This window comes from Sus scrofa, chromosome 8 (assembly GCF_000003025.6).
Source record: "Sus scrofa isolate TJ Tabasco breed Duroc chromosome 8, Sscrofa11.1, whole genome shotgun sequence".
Lineage (NCBI taxonomy): Eukaryota > Metazoa > Chordata > Mammalia > Artiodactyla > Suidae > Sus > Sus scrofa.
Window position 1 is genome coordinate 1,530,534 of NC_010450.4, and position 27,326 is coordinate 1,557,859.

General features: G+C 50.7%; 1 protein-coding gene across 1 annotated transcript; it reads right to left on the reverse strand.

Moving 5' to 3' along the window:
* On the reverse strand, positions 1-24,144 carry TNIP2 (TNFAIP3 interacting protein 2). Its single transcript, XM_003128825.4, has 6 exons — positions 23,759-24,144; positions 7,642-7,929; positions 5,418-5,507; positions 4,662-4,928; positions 4,447-4,566; positions 1-3,561 (listed from the first exon to the last, which is right to left on the reverse strand). The coding sequence occupies exons 1-6, from the start codon at positions 24,035-24,037 to the stop codon at positions 3,298-3,300; spliced, it is 1,308 nt and encodes a 435-aa protein (XP_003128873.2). The 5' UTR covers positions 24,038-24,144; the 3' UTR covers positions 1-3,297.

The following is a 27,326-nucleotide window of genomic DNA, read 5'->3' on the forward strand; positions in this document are numbered from 1 at the left end:
TCTAGTGCTTTTGCTTTGTCAGCTCCACACAAATTTAGGTATGTAATATATTCCTGATAAATTTATCCTTTTATCATTTTCATGTCACTTTTTTTTTTTCTTTTGTCTTTCTTTTTAGGGCCACACCCACGGCACATGGAAGTTCCCAGGCTAGGGGGTCGAATGGAAGCTGTGGCTGCCGGCCTACACCACAGCCACAGCAACGCTAGATCCAAGCCACATCTGTGACCTACACCACAGCTCACGGCAGCACTGGATCCTTAACCCACTGAGCAAGGCCAGGGATCAAATCCATGTCCTCATGGATACTAGTTGAGTTCATTATCGCTGAGCCACGGCAGGAACTCCGCAACGTCACTCTTTATTTCTGATCATATTTTTTTGTCTTAAAGTCCACTGTGTGAGATAATCATACTCATTTTCTCAGTTGGCATGGTGTGTCTCCTTTACATTCTATGCTCTTACATTTTAAGTATATCCTTTTTGGTTTTTCTAGGGCGGCACCTGCAGCATATGGAGGTTCCCAGTCTAGGGGTCGAATTGGAGCTGTAGCTGCTGGCCTACACCATAGCCACAGCAACAAAGGATCCAAGTCACATCTGTGACCTACACCACAGCTCACAGCAACGCCGGATCCCCAACCCACTGAGTGGGGCCAGGGATCGAACCTGCATCCTCATGGATAGGAGTCGGATCCGTTTCCACTCCACCACAATGGGTACTCCTCAAGTATGTCTTTCTAATGAGCACAGGTAAGACTCTGATTTTCCTCCAGTATGACAATCATTATCTATCAGATCGTTATCTTTGCTCCATTTGTTTTTAATGTAATTAAAATACATTAAAGTCTACCATCTTGCAGCTATTTTCTCTGTCCCATCTCTCCTTTATTCCTTTAGTCCTCCTAAGTTATCTTGCTTTGAACTAATGAAAACATTACTTTTCTGTTTGTTTGTTTGTTTTTGCTTTTTAGGGCCACACCCACAGCACATGAAGGTTCCCAGACTAGGGGTCCAATTGGCGCTGCAGCAGCCAGCCTACACCACAGCCTCAGAAACGCCAGATCTGAGCCGTGTCTGTGACCTACACCACAGCTCACGGCAACGCTGGATCCTTAACCCACTGAACGAGGCCAGGGATCCATCCCGCATCCTCATGGATCCTAGTCAGGTTTGTTAACCACTAAGCCATGAGAAGGGAATTCCGGTTCTATTCTATTAATTTTTTTTTTTTTTTTTTTTTTTTTTTTTTTTGCCATTTCTTGGGCCACTCCTGCGGCGTATGGAGGTTCCCAGGCTAGGGGTTGAATCGGAGCTGTAGCCGCCGGCCTACACCACAGCCACAGCAACGTGGGATCCCGGCCGCGTCTGCAACCTACACCACAGCTCACAGCAACGCCAGATCTTTAACCCACTGAGCAAGGCCGGGGATCGAACCCACAACCTCATGGTTCCTAGTCGGATTCATTAACCACTGAGCCACAGAGGGAACTCCACCGTTCTATTAATTTTTTAATTACTTTCATTCCTACTTTAGTAGTTACCCTAGAGATTACAATGTGCTTCAGTAATTCATCAGAGTCTACTGTAAATCAATGCAAAACTTTGTAACTGTGTCATTCATTAAACACTCCCCTCCCCAGCCCGGAAAGCTCCTGTGGTCACATGTCACCCTCAGGACACTGTTTTAAACACTCAGTCACCATTCATTTACCCACTCCCGTGCACCTCGTTCCTCTCCATGTTTTTATTCAGAATCATTTCCTCTAGGCTGATTTCCATAATACTTCTTCCCTGCCGTAAAATCCATCTGTAAATTGTACAAGCTTGTGTTTGAGTCTATCTTCATTCGGCCTTCATTTCTCTATACATGGAGCCGTGGTCAACATGTAAGGTCCTGGACTCTGTTCCTCGTCTCTGAAGCAAGCTAGGCTGTGCTCCAGCAGGCCAGTAAATTACCAGTTGGCTGCCTGGAGGAGCAGGACTGTTTCACTTTCGCCTCAGGATGTCAACTTTACTCCTAAAATGCGGCCCTTCAAGGGTTTCAGAGGGAAACTGGGTGTTGACCGGCCCCTGTAACCTACAGTGGACAGCTGCTGGGGGCTCTGCTCAGCTCGTCCTGCCCCCCAGCTGTGGTTCTGGCCTCGGGTTTCCCAGTCTCACTCTAGGCCCGCACATCTCGGGGATCAGCTGAGGCGCTGAGGGCTCCCCCGCCTCGGCCCTTCTCTCCAGGATGGAGCCCCGTCCATTTCCAGCACCAGGTATCCACCAGGAGCCCTTCCAGCTCCTCAGGATGTGCGACAGGCGTTCTGCGGTTCCAGTGCCCCACGCCACACAGACTGACCACTTCCAGTGGGGCGCGCAGGGAACCCCCCCGAGGAGCTGACACCTGAACTACAACTGGAGGAGGATGGTCTAGTGTTAGCCCTTCATGCTCAAGTCACGGCGGGAAGCACAGACCAACAGCAAAGAACATGGGCTCAGGAGCCACGTGGCCTGGGTTGAGTCCCAGCTTTACCAACTAGCTACTGTGTGATCTTGGGCAAGTGACCTTCCCTCTCTGTGCCACGTGTTCCACATCCACGCGGAGGATGAGGACGCTGACCTCCCGGACTGTCTTGAGGGTTGAGTGAGTTAACAGAGCCCCCACTGCCCTGACCCGAGAGGACGCCTGCTTCCTCCCGCCCCATCCCCTGCCCTTCACCTCCCACCCTGGGCCAGGGCTCGGGACGGCGGCAGCATGCCAGGCTGGCCGGACCGCAGCCCCTCTTTTGCACGCCGAGCAGGAGAGAAACAGTATTTCTGCTCACAGCTGACCAACCCCTGCCCCGATGAACATGCTGCCAGCTCACTGCACCCCAGCCCCCAACTCATTCTCGGAGCGGAACCGTCACTGAAGCAAGAACATTTATTACAGAAATAAGTAAGGTAAGCAACGCGTCTCACAGAGCCGGCGCTGGGCCCTGCACGCCTCCCGGTGGGGTGGGGGCTCGAACACGGCGGCCACCGCTGCCCAGAGAGGCGGCACCCCCCACCTGCGTGGCGCTGGCCCACTTCCAACCGTGTACTCACGACCTCGGCCCGCAGCTGGGAGACCCAAGTCCACACGAGAAGCAGGGCCAAGCCTCCTGGGCACAGACGCTCCCAACCCCCGCCTCTGCCTCCAGCCTCCGGTCCCGCCGGAAGTTCCCTCTGACCCAAAGGCACCTGGGTGAGGGCTCGGAAGCCACGCCCCGCCCGTCCTGGGGGCCTGGCCCCCGGGGCTGTGTGCTGGGAGCCCCGCTCCGCGCCTCAGGGCTCACTGGCAGCACTCGGCCACGTGTCTGAAGAGCTCCTCGCCCTGCTCGTCACTGAAGTACCGCAGGCAGTGGGGGCACTGAAGGTCGCCCTGGCCTCTTGCGGTCGCTCCAGGGCGTTTGCCCTCCGCAGGGAGCTCCAACCACGGGGACCCAGTCCCAAACCTCCGGCCACCCGGCACCGCAAGCTCCGAAGCATCAGCCTCTAGGTACGCGGGAGTGTTGCCGCCGGTGCGAACCCGGCAGGAGCCTGGCTCTCGAGAGTCCTGGGAAAAAGGCAAAGGTCTGCTGAGGAGGCTGCTCTCGGGCCAGCAGCTGCAGCTGCGTCCACGCCGGGCAGGACCTGCAGCTTCGCCTCGCTTCCTGCTGCAACCCAGCACAGTGACCAGACCCCCACCCCACCCACGTGCACGAAGGAACGGGTCTAAGTGGGGTCCCCCACCCCTGTGGCAGAGAACCTGCCTGGGCCCTCTGCCCAGGAGCCCTGCCCCACGTGCCTCCATGGAGAAGGGGGCAGAGCTCAGGGCGGAGCCCGGCAGCCCCCTCCTCTGAGGGCTCGGGGCAGGCGCAGGGGCTCCACGGGCAGCAGGGATGCTGGCCACACACGGGCCCCAGACAGGAGCCACCGAGCGCCACGGCCCCAGCGCTCGTCACTTGCCTGCAAACCTTCCCGGGGGCCTTGGTGTGGCTGCCTCGCCCCTGGGTCTGCATGGTCCTTGGCGGGTCTGGCTCTCAGCCCGCACCGTCCCCACCCCATCCCTGGGCTGAGAGCCAGACGGGGAGGAGGGAGGAGGGTGGGGCCACAGGCCCTGCAGAGAGGGCATCAGTTCCAGCTCAGGACGCAGCCCTTGAGGTGGGGACAACACCGGCCTACAAGGCCCTCTCCAGGCACAGGGACCAGACCCCTGGGATCTTGATGTCTGCACCACAGTAAAGGGGGTCCCCGCCACACAGCGAGGAAGCTCCCAGTAGGGTGTGCAGGACGGGCTCTGAGGACAGCCTCCCCTGAAGTCACCCCCGCCACACACACACACACACATTCAGGCACCAGGCGCTGCAGCTCCCGGGGCAGGGGGCGGGAGAGTCGGGCCGAGGTGGGCACAGAACAGCTGGAGGTTCAAGAAAGGCAAAGGGGTGGCCCTCCTGCCTACCTGTCTCCAGGACACCTGGTGCCGCAGGGAGGCCACCTGCTCCTCCAGCTCGTGGATCCGAGTTTGGGCCCGTTCTCGGTCAGCCCTTTCTGACGAGAAGTCATCCTTGTAGGCGAGAATCTGAGGGGAGAGAGACACTCCGCTGTCACAACGTCACGCCATTTCTGCTCAAAGAAGGGACACATGGCCTCCCCGCCTCCCGCGCCGGGCGCCACCTGCTGCTCCAGCATCTGCACCCGCTCCAGCGCCGCGTCCCGGGCCCTCCTCGCGGACGCCAGCTCCTGCTTCGCCTCCGCGCAGGCGTCCACCTTCTCCTCCAGCTGTCTGTTGAGCCGGGCGATCTCCTTCTGCAGGCGCTCGGGCGAGGAGGGGCTCTCAGGCTCAAGCGGGGCCTGCAGCCCCCTCAGCTGTGCGTGGAGCCCCCTCACGTACTCGTCCCTGCTGGCATCGTAGCGCTGCCACCTGGCATTGAGGTCTTCCACCTGAGCAGCCCAAGAGCTCCACGTGAAGGCGGCGGAGACGCCGGCTCCCGGGCCGCCCTCAGCTCTGAATGACGCTCCGCAGCATCCACCTGACACCACTGAGCGGGGGAGCGCCCCATAAACAGAGCCCCTCCCTGGGCTGAGAGAGGGGAGAGCAGGGCCACAGCCAAAGCTGGGACGTGGTTACGGTGGCCGCGAGCCACCGCCTTAGACAGAAGGGGACTGGCGGCACTTTTCCTGCCGTAGAAGCTGCACTTGGCAGTACCTCCTGGACCTCGTTTATGGATGCCCAGGATGAGGCGGCGTGGAGGCCGACCAGGCGTGCCCTACACAGCCTTTCAGGCAGAAAGGCGGGTGCTTCGGGCTGCACGCATCAGCCACAGTGGCCCGAGGGCAGGGCAAGCCCTGGGCACAGCCGAGGAGAGGACCCGCACCTGCGGCTACGGAAACCTCAGAAGGCCCCCCCAAGGAAACCCTGCAGACACTCACGTGCGTGACCTTCTGCTTTAACAGTCGATTCTCCTCCTGTAACTTCTCGACAACAGCCTGGACAGAGGCGTCCCCACTTGCACACTCTGTCTGAGTTAAGAAAAGGAGAGCAGACAGTGTCACCAAGCGGGACTGTCGTGTGGAAAGAAGGGAGGAAGCCATCCTGGAGGCGGCCGTCACAGACAGTCACGGCATCCACGACACAGCAGACAGCGGCCGCTCAGTCACCAGAGAAGCTAGACGGGGACAGGAGAGGACGGGCCACTTCCCGGAGGTGGGGGACAGGTGTCGCCCTTGCCCTGCCCAAGCCCACACCACACTGGGGCCAAGCCACACACAGTGTCCTCACGGCCTGAGAATAGCCACCATCACGGGCGTCGAGAGGTCAGCACGCTTCATCTCACTGTACACCAGAGAACATTCCAGCCCTGGGCCGCGCAGGTGCCAGGAGCAGGCCTAGCCAGGGACCCACAACACAGACCGTCAGGTCCACCTCAGTGATTCTGCACAGAGAAATCTGACCTGGGCCTCACGCAGGGTCAGGAAATTCATGCCTAGAAAGCTACGATGGGGAACAGAACTAAGCAAAAAGGCTCATGAAAAGTCCATCCGAATCCTAGAAATTGAGTGCGTTCAGCCGCACAGTGGCCGGAGGGGGGCAGGGACTGGGGGTGGGGCGCGCACAGAACACTCTCCCCGATGTTCTGTGAATCCGGAAGAGCGTGCATGTGCACATGTACAACTGAACCACTTGGCTGTACAGAAGCTACCACAACCTTGTAAATCGCCGATACTGGAATAAAACTTTAAAAGATTAAAAGCAACAACAAAAACCCCAGCACAGTGGGGTGTCTGTGGGTGACATTATTTTTGAGAATTCCCCCTGAACGACAGCGGAACTACATGACCTAACCCGGGGGCACCGGGAAACCCCGGGTGACTCAGCCGAGTCTAGGACTGAGAAATGACGCTGGTTTAGAGACTGGTAAGAGCCGCCCCGGAGGCCTCCTGTGGCACAGCCGGTTAAGGATCCAGCACTACCACACAGTGGCTTCGGTCACTGCTGTGGTGCGAGTTCGAGCCCTCGCCTGGGAGCCTCCACACACCAAGGGAGCAGCCAAAAAAAAAAGCACCGACCCCACACACCTGCCCAGGTCAACCTTGTGTGTGTGGCTGCTTTCAAATCCTCAGAGGGAAATGACACAGTGACTCAAAATCAGGCGAGAACACAGCCTCCTCCCAGAAAGCACTCTGGTTTCTGAAATACGCTGTGTTCTCTCCGAGGTTCCCTTTCCGTGGAATCCACCCGGCTGAGACGGGCAGTTCTCAGAGCGAGGGTCTCCCCAGCGGGCTCGCCAGTGAAGCTGCTGCTGGGACATCACGGAGGGCATTTCTGAGTCAACCCTGTCACAGCCTCAGAGAAGCTCCTGGAAAGGACCAGCGGGAGGGTAATCCGGGTGGGGTGGGCACCAGTGCCTGTCCCCCATGTGTCCCACAGCCTTGCCCCGTCCTCCCAACACCCCCAGGAGCCCCTGGTTCTGTGGTACAGATTTCCTAACACTGAAACCTGCACTGTCCCCTCCCCCAGTAGACCCCACACACAGCCACGGCCCAAATCCAAGCTGTCGTGGAAGCCCACCTGCCACCGGGCCCCACTGGCCCCTATCCCCACACCGCCCTCTCCCACTGCACCGCTCCTGGCCAGCGCTCAGGGGCCCTATGTCCTCACTTCACTGACTGGAGAACAACCCGGGCTCCTGATGGTGGCAGGCCACTGCCAGTGTGGACCAGCCCAGAAGCCAGCTTCGCAACCACAACTGCAGCCCTGGAGGAGGCCCTGGCGGGACCAGCCCCACCTAGCTGTGCTCACTGCGCCCGCTGTCTCTGCACAGCCTCATCTGCTTGGTGCACCTGCCCTGGCTCTGCCGCTTGGCCCTCAGCTAAGGGTGATGAAGCCAAAGTGCCACCTCCCTGCCACGGCCCAGGCTCAACTGCAGGTGTGGGTGGGTGGCTGCTGAGGCCTCCTGCTTTCCTACTGTGTTCTGCACTGTCCACCATTCTAGAAGAAATCTCTGAAGGGCAAGGCTTTGCCAACAACTGCCCCACACCACTGAGAACAGAAATGGGTTCCAGTGCCCAATCTCTATGACCGCAGAGGGACTCCAAGGTGCAAGGCAAATGCCACCCTGAGGTCTTTGGCGCAATTCGCTTGCACCCAGCCTACCTCAGGGCCCCTCTCCCCTACGTCCCCCTGTGCACGCTGGCGTTCATCCAGACACTTGGCCAGATGCTGGCACATGTGGGCAGTGGCGGCCAGAGTCCTCCGCAGCTGATGGGTCTCATCGGCCAAGGAGCGGCACAGGATGTCGCTGGCGGCCCGGGCCCGCTCCTTCTCTGCCACGCTTCTTCTCAGCAGGGCCACTTCCTTCTCCCGCTCGTGCTCTGGCTGGTTCATCAGCTGCTGTGTCTCCCTCTCTTTTTCTTCTAGTTGCTCAGAAAGTCTCTCAATTTCCTAAGTGGAGAATTGAAAAGCACAGTTTGAGTAAAAGAAGATTAGAAACGAATGTTCATAAAGCAAAAGAAAATCTGGCACAGGCACCCATCAGGTAACCAACACGCTCTTTGGAGGTTGGCTTCTGAGCTAATAATTAACTTTGGAGTTTTTGGCCTATAAAGTTCTATGTGAAACTTCAGCTAAAAGTCTGTTTTCATGAGCAAACTCACAATTTCAGATTTTACATCATCAGATTACTAAGTGTGGCAACTCCAAACACTTCTTGACAGGAAAGGCAGAAACCCCACTGCAGTGGGCAGCCCCCAAAAGATACACCCACGTCCTAACCCTGGTACTTGAGGCTGTGACTAAACTTAGATACAGGGCCCTTGAAGATGGAATGAGTTAAGATGAAGTCAGACTGGATCTGAATGGACCCTAAGCTAATGAGGTAGGTATGTCCTCCTAAGAAGGAAGCTTGGACACAGACACAGAAGGAGGCCGTGTGAGGGCAAAGGCAGAGTCTGGAGTGATGTGTGCACAAGCCAAGGACACGAAGGATGCTGCCAGACCTGACAGAGGCAGGGAAGGGCCCCCCTGGAGCCTAAGGGGGCATGCGGCTCTGCTGACAACACCCTCATTTCGGGCTTCTGCCTCTAGAACAGTGAAAGATTGTTTCTGTTGTTCTAAGCCACCCAGTTACAGCAGTTCTAGGAAACTAACATACCTGATCCCAACTTTTCTTTCAAGTCCTTAAAATTACAATTGCTTTAAACCCTGCCTTAATTTTGTGCTTTCCCATTTTCTTTCTTTTTTTGCTTTTTAGGGCCACACCCACGGCATATGGAGGTTCCCACACTAGGGGTCGAATCGGAGCTAGAGCACCACAGCCACAGCAACAACAGACCCGAGCCAAGTCTGTGACCTACACCACAGCTCACAGCAACACCGGATCCTTAACCCACTGAGCAAGGCCAGAGATCGAACCTGCAACCTCATAGTTCCTGGTCACATTCGTTTCCGCTGCACCACAACCGGAACTCCTGTGCTTTCCCATTTTCAGAGAAATCTCCAACAGAAACAGTCCATGAGGGAGGTGAAGTAGGATGAACCAGTCCATCCTATAAATAAAAAACCAGCTTCAGGAGTTCCCATCACAGGGATGTGCTCATTCTTACCTCCTGTGTGCCAATCAGGAGGAATGGACACCAGGAATTGAGAACCTTCTTACTACAACGGAATGAAACATGGGGCCATGTTATTAAAGGGGCCCTGAATTATTACTCTCAACTGCTTTAAAACAAAAACAGGAGTTCTCGTCGTGGCTCAGCAGAAACGAATCTGACTAGCACCAATGAGGACATGAGTTCGATCCCTGGCCTCACTCAGTGGGCTAAGACTCTGGCGTTGCCGTGAGCTGCGGTGTAGGTCACAGACATGGCTCAGGTCCCACGTTGCTATGGCTGTGGCACAGGCCAGTGGTTACAGCTCCTGATTCGACCCCTAGCCTGGGGACCTCCATCATATGCCAAGGGTGCAGCCCTAAAAAGACAAAAAACCCTTAAATTCCTCTTTCCATGTGCCTTCCAGGGCCTCTCAGGTAGAAGCCTTCCTTGTCTCTTCCAGCTTCTGCTGGTCGCTAGTAGCCCTGGGCCTGTGGCTGCAACACTCCAATCTCTGCCTCCATCTTCACGTGCCCCTCTTCTGAGGACACCAGTCGCTGGATTAGGGTCCACCCAAATCCAGTATGACCTCGTTCTAATTTCTCACACCTGCAAAGACCCTACTTCCAAATAAGATCACAGGTTCCAGGAAGAAAGGAATCTGGGGGAGACACTGTCTAACCCAGTACAGTCCCCTTTCTCTCTCCCTCCTGGGGAGCCCTCCGTGGGTGGCCATATGAAGACTGCAGCGCAGCCCACGGTCATCCCTGATGGGACAGTGAGAGAACAGGAGCAAACAGGGAATTTAAGACAGGCCAATTTACTGAGCCTTTCCCACAAGTGCCAAGCACTTAGGATGTACCCTGGGGAGGCAGTGATAGAGAGTGGAAGAATGCAGTGGAGAGGAAGGCAAACAGACAAGGACAAAAAGGAACACAGCCTGGAAAGTTCTGGGAATATGGCAGAGTAGGACGCACCAGGAATCTCCTCACCCGAAAAACAGTACCTGTCAGAAGCTGCCTAGTGTGACTATTCTGGAACTCAAATGCAACTTCCATAGGAGGACTAAAACAGTAAATTGTGGTTAATTTCTGTCAACTTCAGCTCTTAATACGTAGCAGCTAGACATCCCACCCCCCAGCCATGCTGCTGGAGGCTATATATGTGCTTCTGGATGAGCCTGCACACAGCGTGCAGGAGGGAGGGTGGGCAAAAAAGATCCTGTCCTCCAAAGACTAGGGATCTGTGCTCTGATCACAGAGGTGAGACAGGCTGGCAGCCACCGCCGTTTCACCGCCCCCATTGCTGCAACACCCCCCCTCTCCAGATGAAGTGACTTCCAGCGGATTTAAAAGGCTAGCATCCTTTTCTTCCCTCTTTCATTTTTCCTTTCCCCTTTTGGGAGCCAGACATCAAAGTCTAGGATTCAAAAGCAACTATATAAAAAAGGAAAATTCAAAACAGATCATACAACCCCAAGGAAGGTACAAGTTCAGAAGAGACCTAAGAAAACCTTAAGTTGTATCTCAGACTGATCCTTGGTACAGAGACAACCTACACCACCAAAAATACAGCAAGTCCTGGAAAGGAGGATGATCCAACTTCCAGGTGTATCACACTATTAGATCCAAATATCCGGGTTTTGTGGGTTTTTTGTTTTTTTTGTCTGTGCACACCGCATGTGGAAGTTCCCAAGCCAGAAGTCAAACCCACGCCACCTCTGTAACCAGAGCCACAGCAGTGACAACTGGATCCTTAACCCACTGAGGCAAGAGGGAACTCCGAAATGTCCATTTTTTAACAACAACAAAGCAGAAGTATTTAAAAAAAAAAAAAAGGAAAATATGGCCCATTCAGAGAAAAAAATAAATCAACTGAAGCTGTCCTTGAAAAACCTGATGGGGAGTTCCCATCGTGGCACAGTGGTTAACCAATCCGACTAGGAACCATGAGGTTGCGGGTTCGGTCCCTGCCCTTGCTCAGTGGGTTAACGATCCGGCGTTGCCGTAAGCTGTGGTGTAGGTTGCAGACGCGGCTCGGATCCCGCGTTGCTGTGGCTCTGGCGTAGGCCAGTGGCTACAGCTCCGATTAGACCCCTAGCCTGGGAACCTCCATATGCCACGGGAGTGGCCCCCAAAAATAGCAAAAAGACAAAAAAAAAAAAAAAAAAGAAAAAGAAAAACCTGATGGTAGATCCTACAGACAAAGACTTTAAAACAACCATCTTAGGAGTTCCCCTCATGGTTCCATGGAAACAAATCTGACTAGCATCCATGAGGAGGATAGACCAAAAAAAAGACAAAAAATTTAAAAATCTTAAAAATAACCAAAACCACAAGTCTATAACTCCATTTTTTTGTTTTCTACATGACTTAAGATATTAATATACTTTTTTAAATTAGTCTAAAAATTATTATTATTGTAATTTTTATTTGTAACTCCATATGTTATTTCCTTCATAATTTAGGAGACTAATGTATTTAAAAGATTAGTTTATGTTTGTGGGCACATGAAGATTTAATTTTGAGACATCAACAGAAAGAGGTGGGTGGAGCTGTAAAGAAGAAGGTTTTTTGTACGTTATTGAAGTTAAGCTGGTATAAATCAAATTAGAGGGTCATAACTTTACGATGTTAAATGTAATTCCCATGATAACCACAAAGAAAATAATTACAGAATACACAAAAAAGGGAGTTCCCGTTGTGGCGCAGGGGAAACGAATCCAACTAGGAACCATAAGGTTCCAGGTTCAAACCCTGGCCTCACTTAGTGGGTTGAGGATCCGACGTTGCCATGGGCTGTGATGTAGGCTGCAGACGCGCCTTGGAACTGGTGTGGCTCTGGCATAGGCCAAAAGCTGCAGCTCCAGTTGGACCCCTGGCCTAGGAACCTCCACCTGCCATGGGTGCAGCCCTAAAAAAAGACAAAAAAAAAAAAAAAAAAGAAAAGAAAAAAAGACTACACAAAAAAGGAAATGTGAAAGGAATTTAAATATTTCACTATTAAAAAGATCAAGTTATAATCTGTGTGAGAAAAGAATCTGAAAGAGAATGGATATGTGTATATGTATGAATGAATCACTTTGTTGTACAGCAGAAATTATCACAACCTTGTAAATCAACTACACTTCAATAAAAAAAAATCAAAACACTGGGGATCCCTGGTGGCCTAGTGGGTTAAGGATCTGGCATTTTCAATGCTGTGGCTTGAGTCACTGCTATGGCACAGGTTCAGTCCCTGGCCTAGGAACTTCCACATGCCACAAGTGCAGCCAAAAAGAAAAATCAAACACAAAGGACAATAATGCAGAAAATGAGAAACAAGGAGTTCTTTGTGGCACAGTAGGTTAAGTATACGGTGTTGTCACTGTGGTGGCTTGGATTGCTGCTGTGGTGAGGGGTGATCCCTGGCCTAAGAACTTCCATATGCTGCAGGTGTGGGAGGGAGGGAGGAAGGGGAAAAAACTAAAGCATACAGAAAACAAGTACCAAAATAACAGAAGTATTTCATCCTTATCAGTATATACTTTAAACATAAATAGATTAAAATCTCCAGTTGACAGACAGAGACTGGCAGAATGGATAAAAACATATAATGCACTCTATGCTGTCTACAAGAACCTCAATTTAGATCCAAAGACATATGAAGACTGAAAGTAAAAGGATGGAAAAACACATTCCGAGCAATGAGTAACCAAAAGAAAATGAGTAGCTATGTTAATATCAGACAAAATAGGCTTTAATTCAAAAAAGTTTATAAGAGACAAAGAAGGATATTATACATTAATAAAAGGTTTACTACAGCAAGAAAATATAATAATTATAAACACTGATGTACCCAAAATACAGGGAGCAAAAAACTGACAGAATTGAATGAGAAACAGATAACCCTACAATAAAAGTTGGAGACTTCAAAACCACACCCTCAATAATAGACTGAACAACCAGCCAGAACAAAAGGAAACAGAGTACTTAAACAACACCATAAACAAACTAGATCCAACACACACATACAGAACACTCTACTCAACATCATACACATTCTGCTCAGGTGTATGTGGGACATTTTCCAAAATAGACCCTATGTTAGGTTACTTTTCTTTTATTCTTCAGCTGTACCCGTGACATATGGAAGTTCCCAGGCCAGGGATCAAATCTGAGCCAGAGCTGCAATGCAACCTATGCCACAGCTGCAGCAATGCTGGATTCTTAACCCACTGTGCAGGGGTGGGGATCAAAACAGCACCTCCACACAGACAAGCCAGATCATTAACTGTGCCCATGTAATTCCTATTACACATTAAGTCTCAATAGGTTTATAAAAGATCGACCTCATACAAAATATTTCCTCCAACCACAAAAGGATGAAGTCAGAAACCAACAATTTAAGTAAAGCTGAAAAACTTACAAAGTTGTGAAAATTAAAAAACACAGTCTTAAACCAATGGATCAAAGAAGAAATCACAAAAAATTAGAAAATAGCTAGAGGCAGGAGTTCCCATTGTGGCTCAGTGGTAACAAACTGGACTAGTAACCATGAGGATTCAGGTTCAGTCCCTGGCCTTGCTCAGTGGGTTAAGGATCCAGCACTGCCATGAGCTGTGGTATAGGTCACAGACATGGCTTGGATCCTGCATCACTGTGGCTAAGGTGTAAGCTGGCAGCTGCAGCTCAAATTGGACCCCTAGCCCAGGAACATCCTTATGCTGCAGGTACAGCCCTAAAAAGCCAAAAAAGAAAAAAAAAAAAAGGAAGGCAGGCAATAATTAAAGGCAAATGAAAATGAAAACACAACATAACACAACATACCAAAACTTGTACAGGAACCACTCCAAGGAGTGTTAAGGGGAAATGTATAGTTATAAACATTTACATTTAAAAACAAGAAAAAGGAGTTTCCATAGTGGTTCAGTTGGTTAAAGACCCAACATTGTCTCTGTGAGGATGTGAGTTCAATCCCTGGCCTAACTCACGGGGTTAAGGACCTGGTATTGCTGCAAGCTGCGGCACAGGTCACAAATGTGGCTTGGATCCGGTGTTGCCATGGCTGTGGTGTAGGTCACAGCTGCAGCTGCAATTTGACCCCAGGCCTGGGAATTTCCATAAGCCACAGGTGCAGCCATAATAAATAAATAAATAAATAAGTAAAAACAAGAAAGATCTCCAATCAAAAAACTAAATACAGAACTACCATATGATCTAGCAATCCTACTCCTGGGCATATACCCAGGCAAAACTATAATTCAGAAAGATACATGTGGGAGTTCCCACTGCAGCCTAGCAGGTTACGAACCTGACTCATATCCATGAGGATGCAGATTCAATCCCTGGCCTCGAATAGTGGGTTAAGGATCCAGCACTGCCATGACCTTCAGTGTAGGTTGCAGACATGGCTTGGACCTGGTATTGCTGTGGCTTTGGTGTAGGACAGCAACTGCAGCTCCAATTCCACCCCTAGTCTGGGAACTTCCATATGCCACATGTGTGGCCCTTAAAAAAAAAAATTACAGAAGTTCCCATCATGGCACAGCAGAAACAAATCTGACTAGGAACCATTCCTGGCCTCGCTTAGTGGGTTAAGGATCTGGCGTTGCCGTGAGCTGTGGTATATAGGTCACGGACACAGCTCAGATCTGGTGTTGCTGTGGCCGTGGCGTAAGCCAGCAGCTACAGCTCCAATTAGACTTCCAGCCTGGGAACCTCCATATGCTGTGGATGCAGTCCTAGAAAAGACAAAAAAAAAAAAAATTACAGACCAATATCACTGATGAACATCATGCAAAAATCCTCAACAAAATACTAGCACACTGATTCCAACAATACATCTAAAAGATCATACACTATGATCAAGTGGGATATACCCCAGGAATTCAAGGATTGTTTCAGAATCTTCAAATCAATCAATGTGATACACTACATTAACATATTGAAAAATAAAAACCATATGATCATCTCAATAGATGCAGAAAAAGCTTTTGATAAAATTCAATATCCATTTATGACAAAGACTCTCCAGAAAGTGGTCACAGAGGGAACATACCTCAACATAATAAAGGCCATATATGACAAACCGACAGCTAACATCATACTCAATGGTAAAAAGCTGAAAGCATTTCCTCTAAGATCAGGAACAAAAGAAGGATATCCACGCTCACCACTTTTATCTTACACACTTTTGGACGTCCTAGCCACAGCAATCAGACGAGAAAAAGAAATAAAAGGAATCCAAATTGGAAAAGAAGAAGTAAAACAGTCACTATTTGCAGATGACATGGTACTTAGAGAAAATCCTAAAGGTGCTACCAGAAAACCACTAGAGCTCATCAATGAATTCAGTAAAGCTGCAGGATACAAAGGTAGTACACAGAAATCAGCTTCTTTTCCATGCACTAACAGCCCAAGGTCAGAAAAAGAAATTAAGGAAACAATCCCATTTACCATCACATCAAAAAGAATAAAATACCTAGAAATAAAGCTACCTAAGGAGGCAAAAGACCTGTTCTCTGAAAACTATAAGATACTGAAGAAAGAAATCAAAGATGGGAGTTCCTGCTGTGGCACAATGGGATTGCTGGTATCTCCAAAGCACTGGAACACAGGTTCGATCCCCCGCCCGGCACAGTGGGTTAAAGATCCAGCGATGGCGCAGCTACAGCTTAGGTTGCAACTGCAGCTCAGATCTGATCTCTGACCCAGGAACTCCATATGCTGCAGGATGGCCAAAAGAGGAGGAAAAAAAAGGGGGGGGGTGGCAGAAGATCCGAATAGACATTTCTCCAAAGGAGACATACGGTTGGCCAAAAAGTGAGGCTCAGCTTCACTAATTGCTGGAAAAATGCAAATCAAAACTCCAAAGAGGTTATCACCTTACACCAGTCAGAATGGCCATCACCAAAAAGTCTACAAACAATAAATGCTGGAGAGGGTGAGGAGAAAAGGGATTCCTCCTACACTGTTGGTGGGAATGTAAACTGGTAGAGCCCATGTGGTGAACAGTGTGGAGGTTCCTTCAAAAACTAAAAATAGAACTACCATATGATCTAGCAATCCCACTCCTGGGCATATATCTAGAGAAAACCATAATTCAAAAAGATTCAAGCTCCTGTTGTAGCTCAGCAATAACAAACCCAACTAGGATCTGTGAGGATGCAGGTTTGATCCCTGGCCTCGATCAGTGGGTTAAGGATCCAGAGCTGCTGTGAACTGTGGTGCAGGTCACAGACGCAGCTGGGATCTGGCGTTGCTGTGGCTATGGTGTAGGCCAACACTGCAGCTCCAATTCAACCCCTAGCCTGGAACTTCCATTTGCCACAGGTGCAGCCCTAAGACAAAAAAAAAAAAAAAAAAAAGATTCATGCACCCCAATGTTCACCACAGCACTACTTATAATAGCCAAGACATTTAAGTCTGTGAGTCTATCTCTGTTTTGTACATAAGTTTACTTGTATCATTTTTTATATTCCACACATAAGTAATATCATATGATATTTGTCTTTTTTCTTTTTTGGTCTCTATTTTTTTTTTAGGGCCGCACCCATGGCATATGCAAGTTCCCAGGCTAGGGGTCGAATCAGACCTGAAGCCACAAGCCTACACCACAGCCACAGCAATGCGGGATCCAAACTGCATCTGCAACCTATACCACAGCTCACAGCATCGCTGGATCCTTAACCCACTGAGCTAGGCTAGGGATCCAACCCACGTCCTCATGGATGCTAGTTGGATTCGTTAACCACAGAGCTACGACGGGAACTCCAATATTTGTCTTTCCAATATTATCATCTCTAGGTCCATCCAGGTTGCTGTTTCATTCTTTTTTATGGCTGACTAATATTACCCATTTTCTTTATCCATTCCTCTGTTATGGACATTTAGGTTGCTTCCATGTCTTGGCTATTATAAATAGTGCTGCAGTGAACATATAAGACCTAAAACCATAAAACTCTTAGAAGAAGCACAGGACAAAAGCTTCATAACACTGGATTTGGCAATGATTTCTTAGATACAGCACCCGAGGCACAGGTAACAAAAGAAAAAACAGACAACTGTAAACCAGCTATAATGGAAAAACAAAACAAAAATAATTAAAAAAAAAAAAAAAAGAATCCAACACACACACAAAAAAGAAAAAACAGACAAATTGGAAAAGTTTTAAATGAAAATAAAGATGAAAATTTAAAAGAGTTCCGTGGTGGCTCAGTGGGTTAAGGATTGTCACTGCTATGGCTCAAGTCGCTGCTGTAGCTCAGGTTTGATCCCTGACCCAGAACTTCTGCATGTACGAATGCAGTCAAAAAGAAAACATTTACAAGTCATAGGGAGTTCCTGTTCTAGCTGAGCAGAAATGAATCTGACTAGTAACAGGATGCAGGTCCAATCCTTGGCCTCACTCAGTGGGTTAAGGATCCAGAGTTGCTGTGAGATGTGGTGTAGGTCGCAGACATGGCTCAGATCTGGCACTGCTGGGGCTGTGGTGCAGGCCAGTGGCTGTAGCTCCAATTTGACCCCTAGCCTGGGAACTTCAATAGGCCTCAGGTGCAGCCCTAAAAAGACAAAAAAAAAATTTACAAATCATAAATCTTATAAGGGATTAGTATCCAGAATATATAGAGTACTCCTAAAATTCAACAAAATAATTCAAAAATGGGCCAAGGACTTAACCCTTCTTCAAAGATATACAAATGGCCAATAAGCCCATAAAATGATGCTCAACAACTCTAGTCATTAGGGGAATTACAAATCAAAACTACAATCATTTTGCACTAAATTACCACACATCTGTTAGGATGCCTACCATCAAAAACAGAAAATAACAAAGTTAGTGAGGATGTAGAAAAATGTGGAAAACCAGTATGGATGTGCCTTCAAAAATTAAAAATAGGGAGTTCCCGTTGTGGCTCTGTGGAAACAAATCTGACTGGCATCCATGAGGATGCAGGTTTGATCCTTGGCCTTGCTCACTGGGTTAAAGATCCAGAGTTGCCATGAGCTGTGGTGTAGGTCTCAGATGTGGCTTGGATCCCGAGTTGCTGTGGCTGTGGTGTAGGCCAGCAGCTACATTTCGGATTCAACCCCTAGCCTGGGACCTTCCATATGCCATGGGAGCAGCCTTAAAAAAAAAGACCCCCAAAAAAATTTTTTTAAATAGAATTATCACACAATCCAGCAATTCCACTTCTGGGTATATACCAAAAAGAACTGAAAGCAGGATCTTGAAGAGATATTGTACACCTAAGTTTATAGCAGCAGTGACATTCATAAGAGCTAAAACATAGAAGCAACCCAAGTATCCATCTACAGATGAACAGATAAGCAAAATGTGGTATATACATACAATGTAGTTTTTGTTTTGTTTTGTTTTTGTCTTTTTGTCTTTTCTAGGGCTGCACCCGCGGCATATGGAGGTTCCCAGGCTAGGGGTCGAATCGGAGCTGTAGCCACCGACCTTTGCCAGAGCCACAGCAACACAGGATCCGAGCCATGTCTGCGACCTATACCACAGCTCACAGCAACATGGGATCCTTAACCCACTAAGCAAGGCCAGGGATTGAAGCCTCGACCTCATGGTTCCTAGTCGGATTCGTTAACCACTGCGCCACAACGGGAACTCCCAACATGGGATCCTTAACCCACTAAGCAAGGCCAGGGATCGAAGCCTCGACCTCATGGTTCCTAGTCGGATTCGTTAGCCACTGAGCCACAACAGGAAGTCCTTTTTTTTTTTTTTTTTTTTTTACAATGGAGTATTATTCACCCTTAAAAAGAAGGAAATTCAGACACATGCGACAACATGGATGAACCTTGAGAACATTATGTTAAGAGAAATAAACCAATCACAAAAAAACAAATACTGCATTACTCCACTTACAGGAGGTGTCTACAGTAGTCAAAATCATAGAAATAAAAAGTAAAGGAGTTCCCATGGTGGTGCAGTGGTTAATGAATCCGACTAGGAACCATGAGGTTGCGGGTTCGGTCCCTGCCCTTGCTCAGTGGGTTAACGATCCGGCGTTGCCGTGAGCTGTGCTGTAGGTTGCAGACGCGGCTCGGATCCCACGTTGCTGTGGCTCTGGCGTAGGCCAGTGGCTCCAGCTCCGATTTGACCCCTAGCCTGGGAACCTCCATATGCCGCGGGAGCCACCCTAGAAATAGCTAAAAGACAAAAAAAAAAAGTAAAATGGTGGCTGCCAACAGTGGAGGTAGGGGTGCAAAGCAGGGAGAGGGGGAGTTATTTAATAGGTGTGGAGTTTCAGTTGTACAAGATCAAAAGAGGTATGGAAATAGATGGTAAAAACACACAATACACACGAAATCTAATATAGCCTATTATAAAGGATGTATGTTATTCCACTCAGAGAGAGCATGGCAGAATAGGGAAAGAAAAGCCACAAGTTGATACAGCAGGACCAGGCAGAGCCCATGAGGCTAGTACCCAGGGCAGTGGTGCAATGGAATTGAGCAGTTATGGGCCACACAGTGAATTAGCACCGTTTTTCCAGAGTCTTCACTGGAGGAACTTTGCAAAGTCATCTATCTAAGCCTCATGTTACAATAAGGTAAGGTCTTAAATCCCACATGGAGGCAAAAAAGATCAGAATTCTCAAGACTCGTCTGGCCCCATTCCACAGTGGCTACAGCTTGACCACAGATACACTGGTCACCTGGCACTCCCTCCACACCTGTGAGCCTCAGCATCCTCTCTGCGAGCCCTCATCCAAGGTCCCTGCTCCTAGTTGCCTGGCTGACATGGCCAGTGATAAGAGCAACCTTTTAACCAATTCCTCTCATTGTTTTCACTCTGCACGGCTACTTCAGTGAACCCAGGGCCTCTGGGCAGTGATAAACCTTTCCATTCTTCCACAGGTTCTGTGACCAAGCTCAGAAAGATGTGAGGGTAAGCAACAAATATAACTTAAAATCCTAAAATAAAACCTACGTGTCAGAAGTGGAAGGACCAGTAATACTAAGACTACAAACCTGATTTCATATAGGTTCTTGTTAGAGGCTCTGGGGCCACAGGATGCTGGTGACAAATGTTACCTGAAAACCAATGACCACCAGGCTGTAAGTAGAGATCTGCTCTGGGCATCATGTGCTCTGGTCTCCACTCTACACAGATCTATGGCTCCTGGTGACCATGACACTAAGATCAGTGGTGCAGACCAGGTAACTTCCTTCCACCCTGACAAGTTATAATCCACCTTCCTTAGGAACAGGGAGAAAGCTGGAGTGAAGGGGACATCTGGCTTCTGAAGGCATTTAAAATGATGCATATAAGAAAATACTGGAGTGCCCTGGTGATACGGTGGTTAAAACAGTGCTTTCAAAGCTGTGGCCCAGGTTCGATCCCTGGTGGGAACTGAGATCCCACATCAAGCTGCAGCACGGCCAGAAAAAATAAATAAATAAAATAGTGACATGATATTAAGTAAAACTGCATAGACAGCACAAATTCAACCATGCCAAGTGTTTACATACCCTATATTTAAAGGACTAACAGGAAAGAGGCATGCCAAGAGGTTAATGCTGGTTGTCCTCCATGGTGGGATTACGGTGGTTGTTTTATTCTTTTTGTCTTTATTCTTTTTTCTTTCTTTCTTTCCTTTTTTTCTTTTTTCTTTTTCTTTTTTTTTTTTTTTTTTTTTTTTTTGTCTTTTTAGAGCCACCCTTGCAGCATATGGCAGTTCCCAGGCTAGGGATCAAATCAGAGGTGCAACTGCTAGCCTACACCACAGCCACAGCAACAGAGGATCTGAGCCACGTCTGTGACCTACACCACAGCTCACAGTGACGCTGGATCCTTAAACCACTGAGTGAGGCCAGGGATCAAACCGACATCCTCATGGATACTAGTTGGGTTTGTTACCACTGAGCCACAACAGGAACTCCTCTTTATGCTTTCCTCTATTTTTCAGATAAACAAAATTTCTTTCATGGAGTTCCCACTGTTGCACAGTGGGCTAAGAAACCAACTGCGGCAGCTTGGGTCACTATGGAGGCGCAGGCTTGATCCTTAGCTTGGCAGAGTGGGTTAAAGGATCCAGCGGAGCCACAGCTACAATGTAGGTCACAGCTATGGCTCATTCAATCCCTGCAGTCATTTAAAAAAAAAAAGAAAGGAAGAAAAGAATTACTTTTGTAAAAAGAAAAATAGGTATGTTTCTTTTTCAATGTAAAATTTGACTGCAGGGCCAAACCTGGAAGTGAAAATTATCTTTTGCAGACTATTCCCTTTGCAGGCCTAGCTTCTGTACTGGGAAAACCTGGATAATAGCTCTGGGCTAAATGGGATAACAGACCAGAGTTCACCAAAAATGTCTGGGGCACTTCCAAATAGCTGTTACAGCAAAATACTGTTACTCTTGCTCCTGACCTGAGTGTTTGTGGTATTTCAATATCATATAACATAATATCAGTAACAAGGATAAGAAGGAGAGAAAGTAAGGACCTAAGTCTATCATCAGACACTGGCAGGCCCCCACTCTGTCATCACTCCCAGCAGAAGAGATGTGTTACTATTGAAAAATACATTCATGACCAGGGCTAAAAGACACCCCAGAACACAACTAGGGTTCACAGGCCCTGAACCCAGTGCCCAGGCCCAATGTCTATACACACAAAGGAGAACTCAACATGAACACACACACAGAAACTTCCTTGTGCACAAATACAAATAACATGCACAGTCATCCCTAAGGCCCAACACAGACACACACCTCTCACACCCAGCATGGATACACACACACCCCCCTGAGAGCCCAATATGGGCACTCACACTCTTCAAAACCCAGCACAGCAACAGACCCCTGAGAACTAAACACGCATATACATCCTTCACAATCCAAATGAGCACAAACTCAAAACCCAACACAGGTGAACACACCCCTCAGAACCCAACATAAGGGCATACACATCTCATATACCACAGAAGCACACACAACCCACAACCCAACATGGACACACACCCTTCAAACCCAACACAGGCACACATTCCCCTCACACCCAACATGGGAGCAGACCCCCCTGAATTCAACTGGTACACAACTGCAAGATTCAACACTGGCATACACACAATCCTCAAAACCACGGATAGACAACCTTCAGAACCAACACACATACACATCTCTCAGAGCCCAAATGGGCACACATATTACTCAGAACTCAAAACAGGCACGCACGCACGCACGCACACACACACCACTCAGAACACAAAACGGAGGCATATATCCTTCAGAAACCAGCATACACTCCCCTCAGACCCATATGGAAATACACACTCCAAACCCAACACATGCAGATGTACTTCAGAACCAACACAAACACACCCCTCACACCTAACACAGACACACTACTCAGACTCATAACCCTCAGACCAACATGGGCACACACACTCCTGAAAACCAACAAGGACTCCTAAGAACCAACATGGGCACTTTCCTCAACCCATCAAGGATGCACAAATCTCAGATCCAACATGAGGACACACACCTCAGATCCAACATAGGCACGCACATGCCTCAGAACCAATATGGACAAACACCTTTTACACCCAAAATGGGCACACATCACTCACAACTCAACTATGCCAACAAGGACACACATCCCTCAGAGCCACCATGAACACACAACTATCAGAATCCAATACAGGCACAAACCCCTCAAACACAGACCCATCACCTACAGACCCTAGCGAAACACACACATATTCCTCAGACACCAACACGCACATACACACCTCAAAAGCAACATGAAAACATACCCCTTAGAACCAAAAGGAGCACACATAACCCTCAGACACAATATAAGCACACAACCTTCAAAACCAAAATGAGCACATAACCCTCAGAAGCAACACATTCACACAGATCCCTCAACACAACTTCGGAACCCACGAGGGGAGCAGACAGCCCCGAGACTCTACACAGGGGCACACACACACCTCAGACCCCACAGGAATAAATACAGCCAGCATCAACACAGACACACAACCCTCAGACACAAAAAGGGCCCACGCCCTAAGACCCACTACGGGAGCACACCCCTCAGAACCTAAGACAGGCTCACAATGCCAGAACCAAGACGTACACGCACCTCAGACCCAACGCGGTAACACCGCAGACGCTGACATGAACACACATCCCTGAGAACCACCTCGACACACACGCCTCAGACCCAACATGGAGCACGCCCCTCAGCACCGACAGGGACACGCGCGCCCCTCAGCACCGACAGGGACACGCGCCCCCTCAGCACCGACAGGGACACGCGCGCCCCCTCAGCACCGACAGGGACACGCGCGCCCCCTCAGCACCGACAGGGACACGCGCGCCCCTCAGCACCGACAGGGACACGCGCGCCCCCTCAGCACCGACAGGGACACGCGCGCCCCCTCAGCACCGACAGGGACACGCGCGCCCCTCAGCAGCTACACTTACACCCTCCAGACCCAACACGGCGACAGCCCGCAGACGCTCACACGCACCCCGCAGCCTGACCGCCGGCACACAGGGCGCCCAGACCCCGGCTAGCAGCCCACACCCGAGAGCCCAGCGACCCCTCCGGGCCCCCAGCGCGCACGCCCCTCAGGGGCCACCCGCCGACGCCCGCCCGCGGCGCAGCGCCGACCCGGCCTGCCCACCCGAGCTCCGCCAGCCGCACGCGGCCCCCGCCCACTCGGCTCCGCACCTGGCGCAGCGCGGCCTCCGCGGCGCCGCCGTCCTGCTGCCGGAGCTGCTCTCGGAAGCGCGCCACCTGCTCCAGCAGCGCGTCCACGAGCGACGGCGCCGCGTCCCCCTCAAGCGCCGCCAGACGGGCGCGCAGGCGCGCGATGAGGGCGTCCCGAGCGGCCAGCTGGTCCTGCAGGCGCCTCAGCCGCTGCCCGGCCTCGTGGTACAGGCCGCAGAGCGCGGCAGCCGCGCGAGGGGCCCCCTCCGGCCCGCCCGACCCCGCGCCCCCGGACGACATGGCTACGGGCCTGTCCGGGAAGACGCGCGCCCGCCGGCAACTTCCGCGCCGGGTCTGGGCGGGCGGCCCCCCTTCCCGGAACTTTTCCCGGCGCGCCCCGCCCCCCCGCGGAACCCCCGGGCCCCGCCCCGCGCCGCGCGTCCAGGCCCCGCCCCCGCCCAGCGCTGGGCCCCGCCCCCGCCCCCGCCCCCGCCCAGCGCTGGGCCCCGCCCCCGCCCAGCGCTGGGCCCCGCCCGTCCCCATTCCGCCTCCGTCCACCCGGGGGTGCCTCGCCTGTCCCAGCCGCCCAGTCGCCCCGCGTGGGGGCAGTTTTTGGAGAGTACGCTCGGTTGAGGAGAGGGGTTGAGCGGTCTCTGATGTAGCTACTGATGGAAGGGACAGGAGCCAGGAATTCCTGTGTGGCTCGACGGGTTGGATCCCATGTCGTCACTGCAGTGGTTCAGGTCGCTGCTGGGGCCCTGGTTCAAAGACGACCCCAAGGATTAACCCTGAAGTTGGGTCCAAATCCCCGGGCTGCAGGCGGGTTGGCCACGTCGGGCAATAGGAAAAGGGCGACTTTCAGGAGTTGAGCCCAGCGAGGTGCCCTACCCACCAGGGCACAGGGCAGTGCCCAGAGCAGGACTCTAGACCCTGCATCCGCCCTCTTTCCTGCCCTATTTCTCCATTCTTTTCCTTCCCCCCAACTGCCCAGACCAATCCTGAAGATTTTTCCGTGACTCTGCAGCTGTTTTTTTTCAAAGTCTGAGTTTGCTCCACCATGATGCCCAACCACACCTGTGGTCTTTCAAAGCGCCCCCCTGCCCTCCCACACTGAATCCTCTGCAGGTCCCTGCCCTACTGCTTGCACTCCCCTCCTCGCCCTGCCCCCTGAGAGCAGCATGGTGTGTTTTTTGTAATCCCTGCCCAAGCTTGGGCTGAGCCCAGGGAAAGCACTCACCAGCCTGCAGAATCAGACAGACAGACAGATGGAGAGATGGACAAACGTCCTCCATTGCAGAGAGACATCGCGTCCAGTGGCTCCTTCCAACCCACAGGCGTGTTGTGTGACTAGAGGATGGAATTTGCAGCACCTGCCCCTGCAAGCCCGCCGTCCACGTGGCTGAGGTCAGGAAAGACACGTTCTTGTCGACTCAAGGAGTGATGGAGAAAACCAGCTGGCGCTGGCATCAGAGCCGGGCGGGTCTCCACTGCTCTAAGTGTAACCTTCCACAGGCCGCTCAGCTGTCTGGTTCTCACCTGTAGAAGAGGCTCCCAGTGTCTCATGTAACATTCTGGGGGTCACAGGTACTTTGAAATTGAGAACCTTTGGATTTGAGATAGGTTGTGTATCATCGGGGTGGCCAGCATCCAAAAAGAATCCCACTCGCGGTGTTCACTCTTGTGATTTCACCTCTGACACTCTGAATAGGGCTGCCCTGTGCAAGCAGGAAGATGCTGCAGAAGTCATGGTGTTTCTCCAGCTAGGTCACTAGAGGCCGTGTAGCTACTACCTTGGCCTCTCTTAGATCACTCGCTCCGAGGAAGCCCCCCGCCACGTCATGAAGACACTCAGGTAGCCCTGTGAAGAGGCCCATGTGATGAAGACATGCAGCTTCGTGCCAACAGCCAGCATCGACTCACCCACAAGAGTAAATGGCCCACCTTGGGAGGATATCCTCCATCCTACCAACACCTTGCCTGGGCCTCATGGGAGTCCCTGAGCCAGAGCCACCCAAATTCCTGACATGTAGAAGTTGTCCGGGAGTTCCTGTTGTAGGGCAGCGGAAACAAACCTGACTAGTATCCATGAGGACACGGGTTCAATCCCTGGTCTCGCTCCGTGGTTAAGGATCCAGCGTTGCCGTGAGCTGTGGTGTAGGTCATAGACGAGGCTCAGATCCCGAGTTGCTGTGGCTGCGGTGTAGACTGGCAGCTGCAACTCCAATTCGACCCCTAACCTGGGAACTTCCATATACTGCAGGTGTGGCCTTAAAAAGACAAAAAAAAAAAAAAAAAGGAGTTCCCGTCATGGCTCAGTGGTGAACAAATGCAACTAGGAACCATGAGGTTACGGGTTCAATTCCCGGCCTTGCTCAGTGGGTTAAGGATCCGGCGTTGCTGTGGCTGTGGTGTAGGCCGGTGGCTGCAGCTCCGATTGGACCCCTAGCCTGGGAACCTCCATATGCCGCAGGAGCGGCCCTAGAAAAGGCAAAAAAAAAAAAAAAAAATTTAAATAAATAGATAAGATGACCATTCAAACTGAGATAAAGATCATGAAAAGCCTTAGAGCTGTTCAATTCAGATTTCTTAAACAACCAGTTTAAGAAAAACATTTGGGTTTCTGAGATTTTTGGATTCCTGAATTGTGGACGAGGGCTGGCAGAATTCCAACAGCAAGTGCCTCACAGGTGTTGTGCAGATTCAAGTTAACAGAGGAAGTACCCCACCCGCTCATATCTTCAGCTAAAATCCGGGCTGAGTCAGGCATGGGGTATTCATGGGCAAAAATTCTAATGGTGGAGACAGACCTCCTTTCCAAAAAAATTACAAAATCAGGAAACTTTTTGTTGGAAAGGAAAGAGGTAAAAATAAAAATCATTTAATAAGGGAGAGTACCTGCTGTGGCATAGCAGGTTAAAGATCTGGTGTTGCCATGCCTGTGGCACAGGTTGCAGCCGTGGCCCAAATTCAATCCCTGGCCCAAGAAATTCCATATGCTGCAGGTGCAGCAAAAAAGAAGAAAGGAAAAGAAAAAGAAAACAAATACGGGGCTAAGAAGGAGAAACAGGAGTGTGACCAGAGGGATCGGGACCCCCAGCTGCAGGACCCCCAGGATGAGAAGGAGCCGGCACAGAATTGAATCAGCGGGTACCGGCCTAGGCGGATGTCCTGGAGTGCGGCCTAGGGTGGGCAAGGAGGGGGATCGGGCTCTGCACAGAGCTTTTGTCCCGTTCCAAGAAGAGTGAGGGGCCATGGGGTTGCCAGTGGAGGTGAGCAGGGAGGAGGGAGAGCAGTGAAGATACAGGCAGAGACTGGAGATGAGTTGCTTCTTCAACTCTGCTTCCCTCCCTGATGGAAAAGGACTAAATCTGAATTTCCCCAGAGGCTCCCCCCGCTCCCCCTCTCACTTCAGGCCCCACTGGGGCCTGGGGCCTTTTCCTGGCCTCCTTCCTCTCTGTCTGGACACTGGGACGTCAGCCCTCACTGAGATCAGCCTCCAGAAGCAGCTGTGCCAAGGAGGCTGTGGAGGGACTAGGAGCTTCGTCAGAACCCAAGCTGCCGACCGGATGGTAGCCAATGAGGCTGGCAC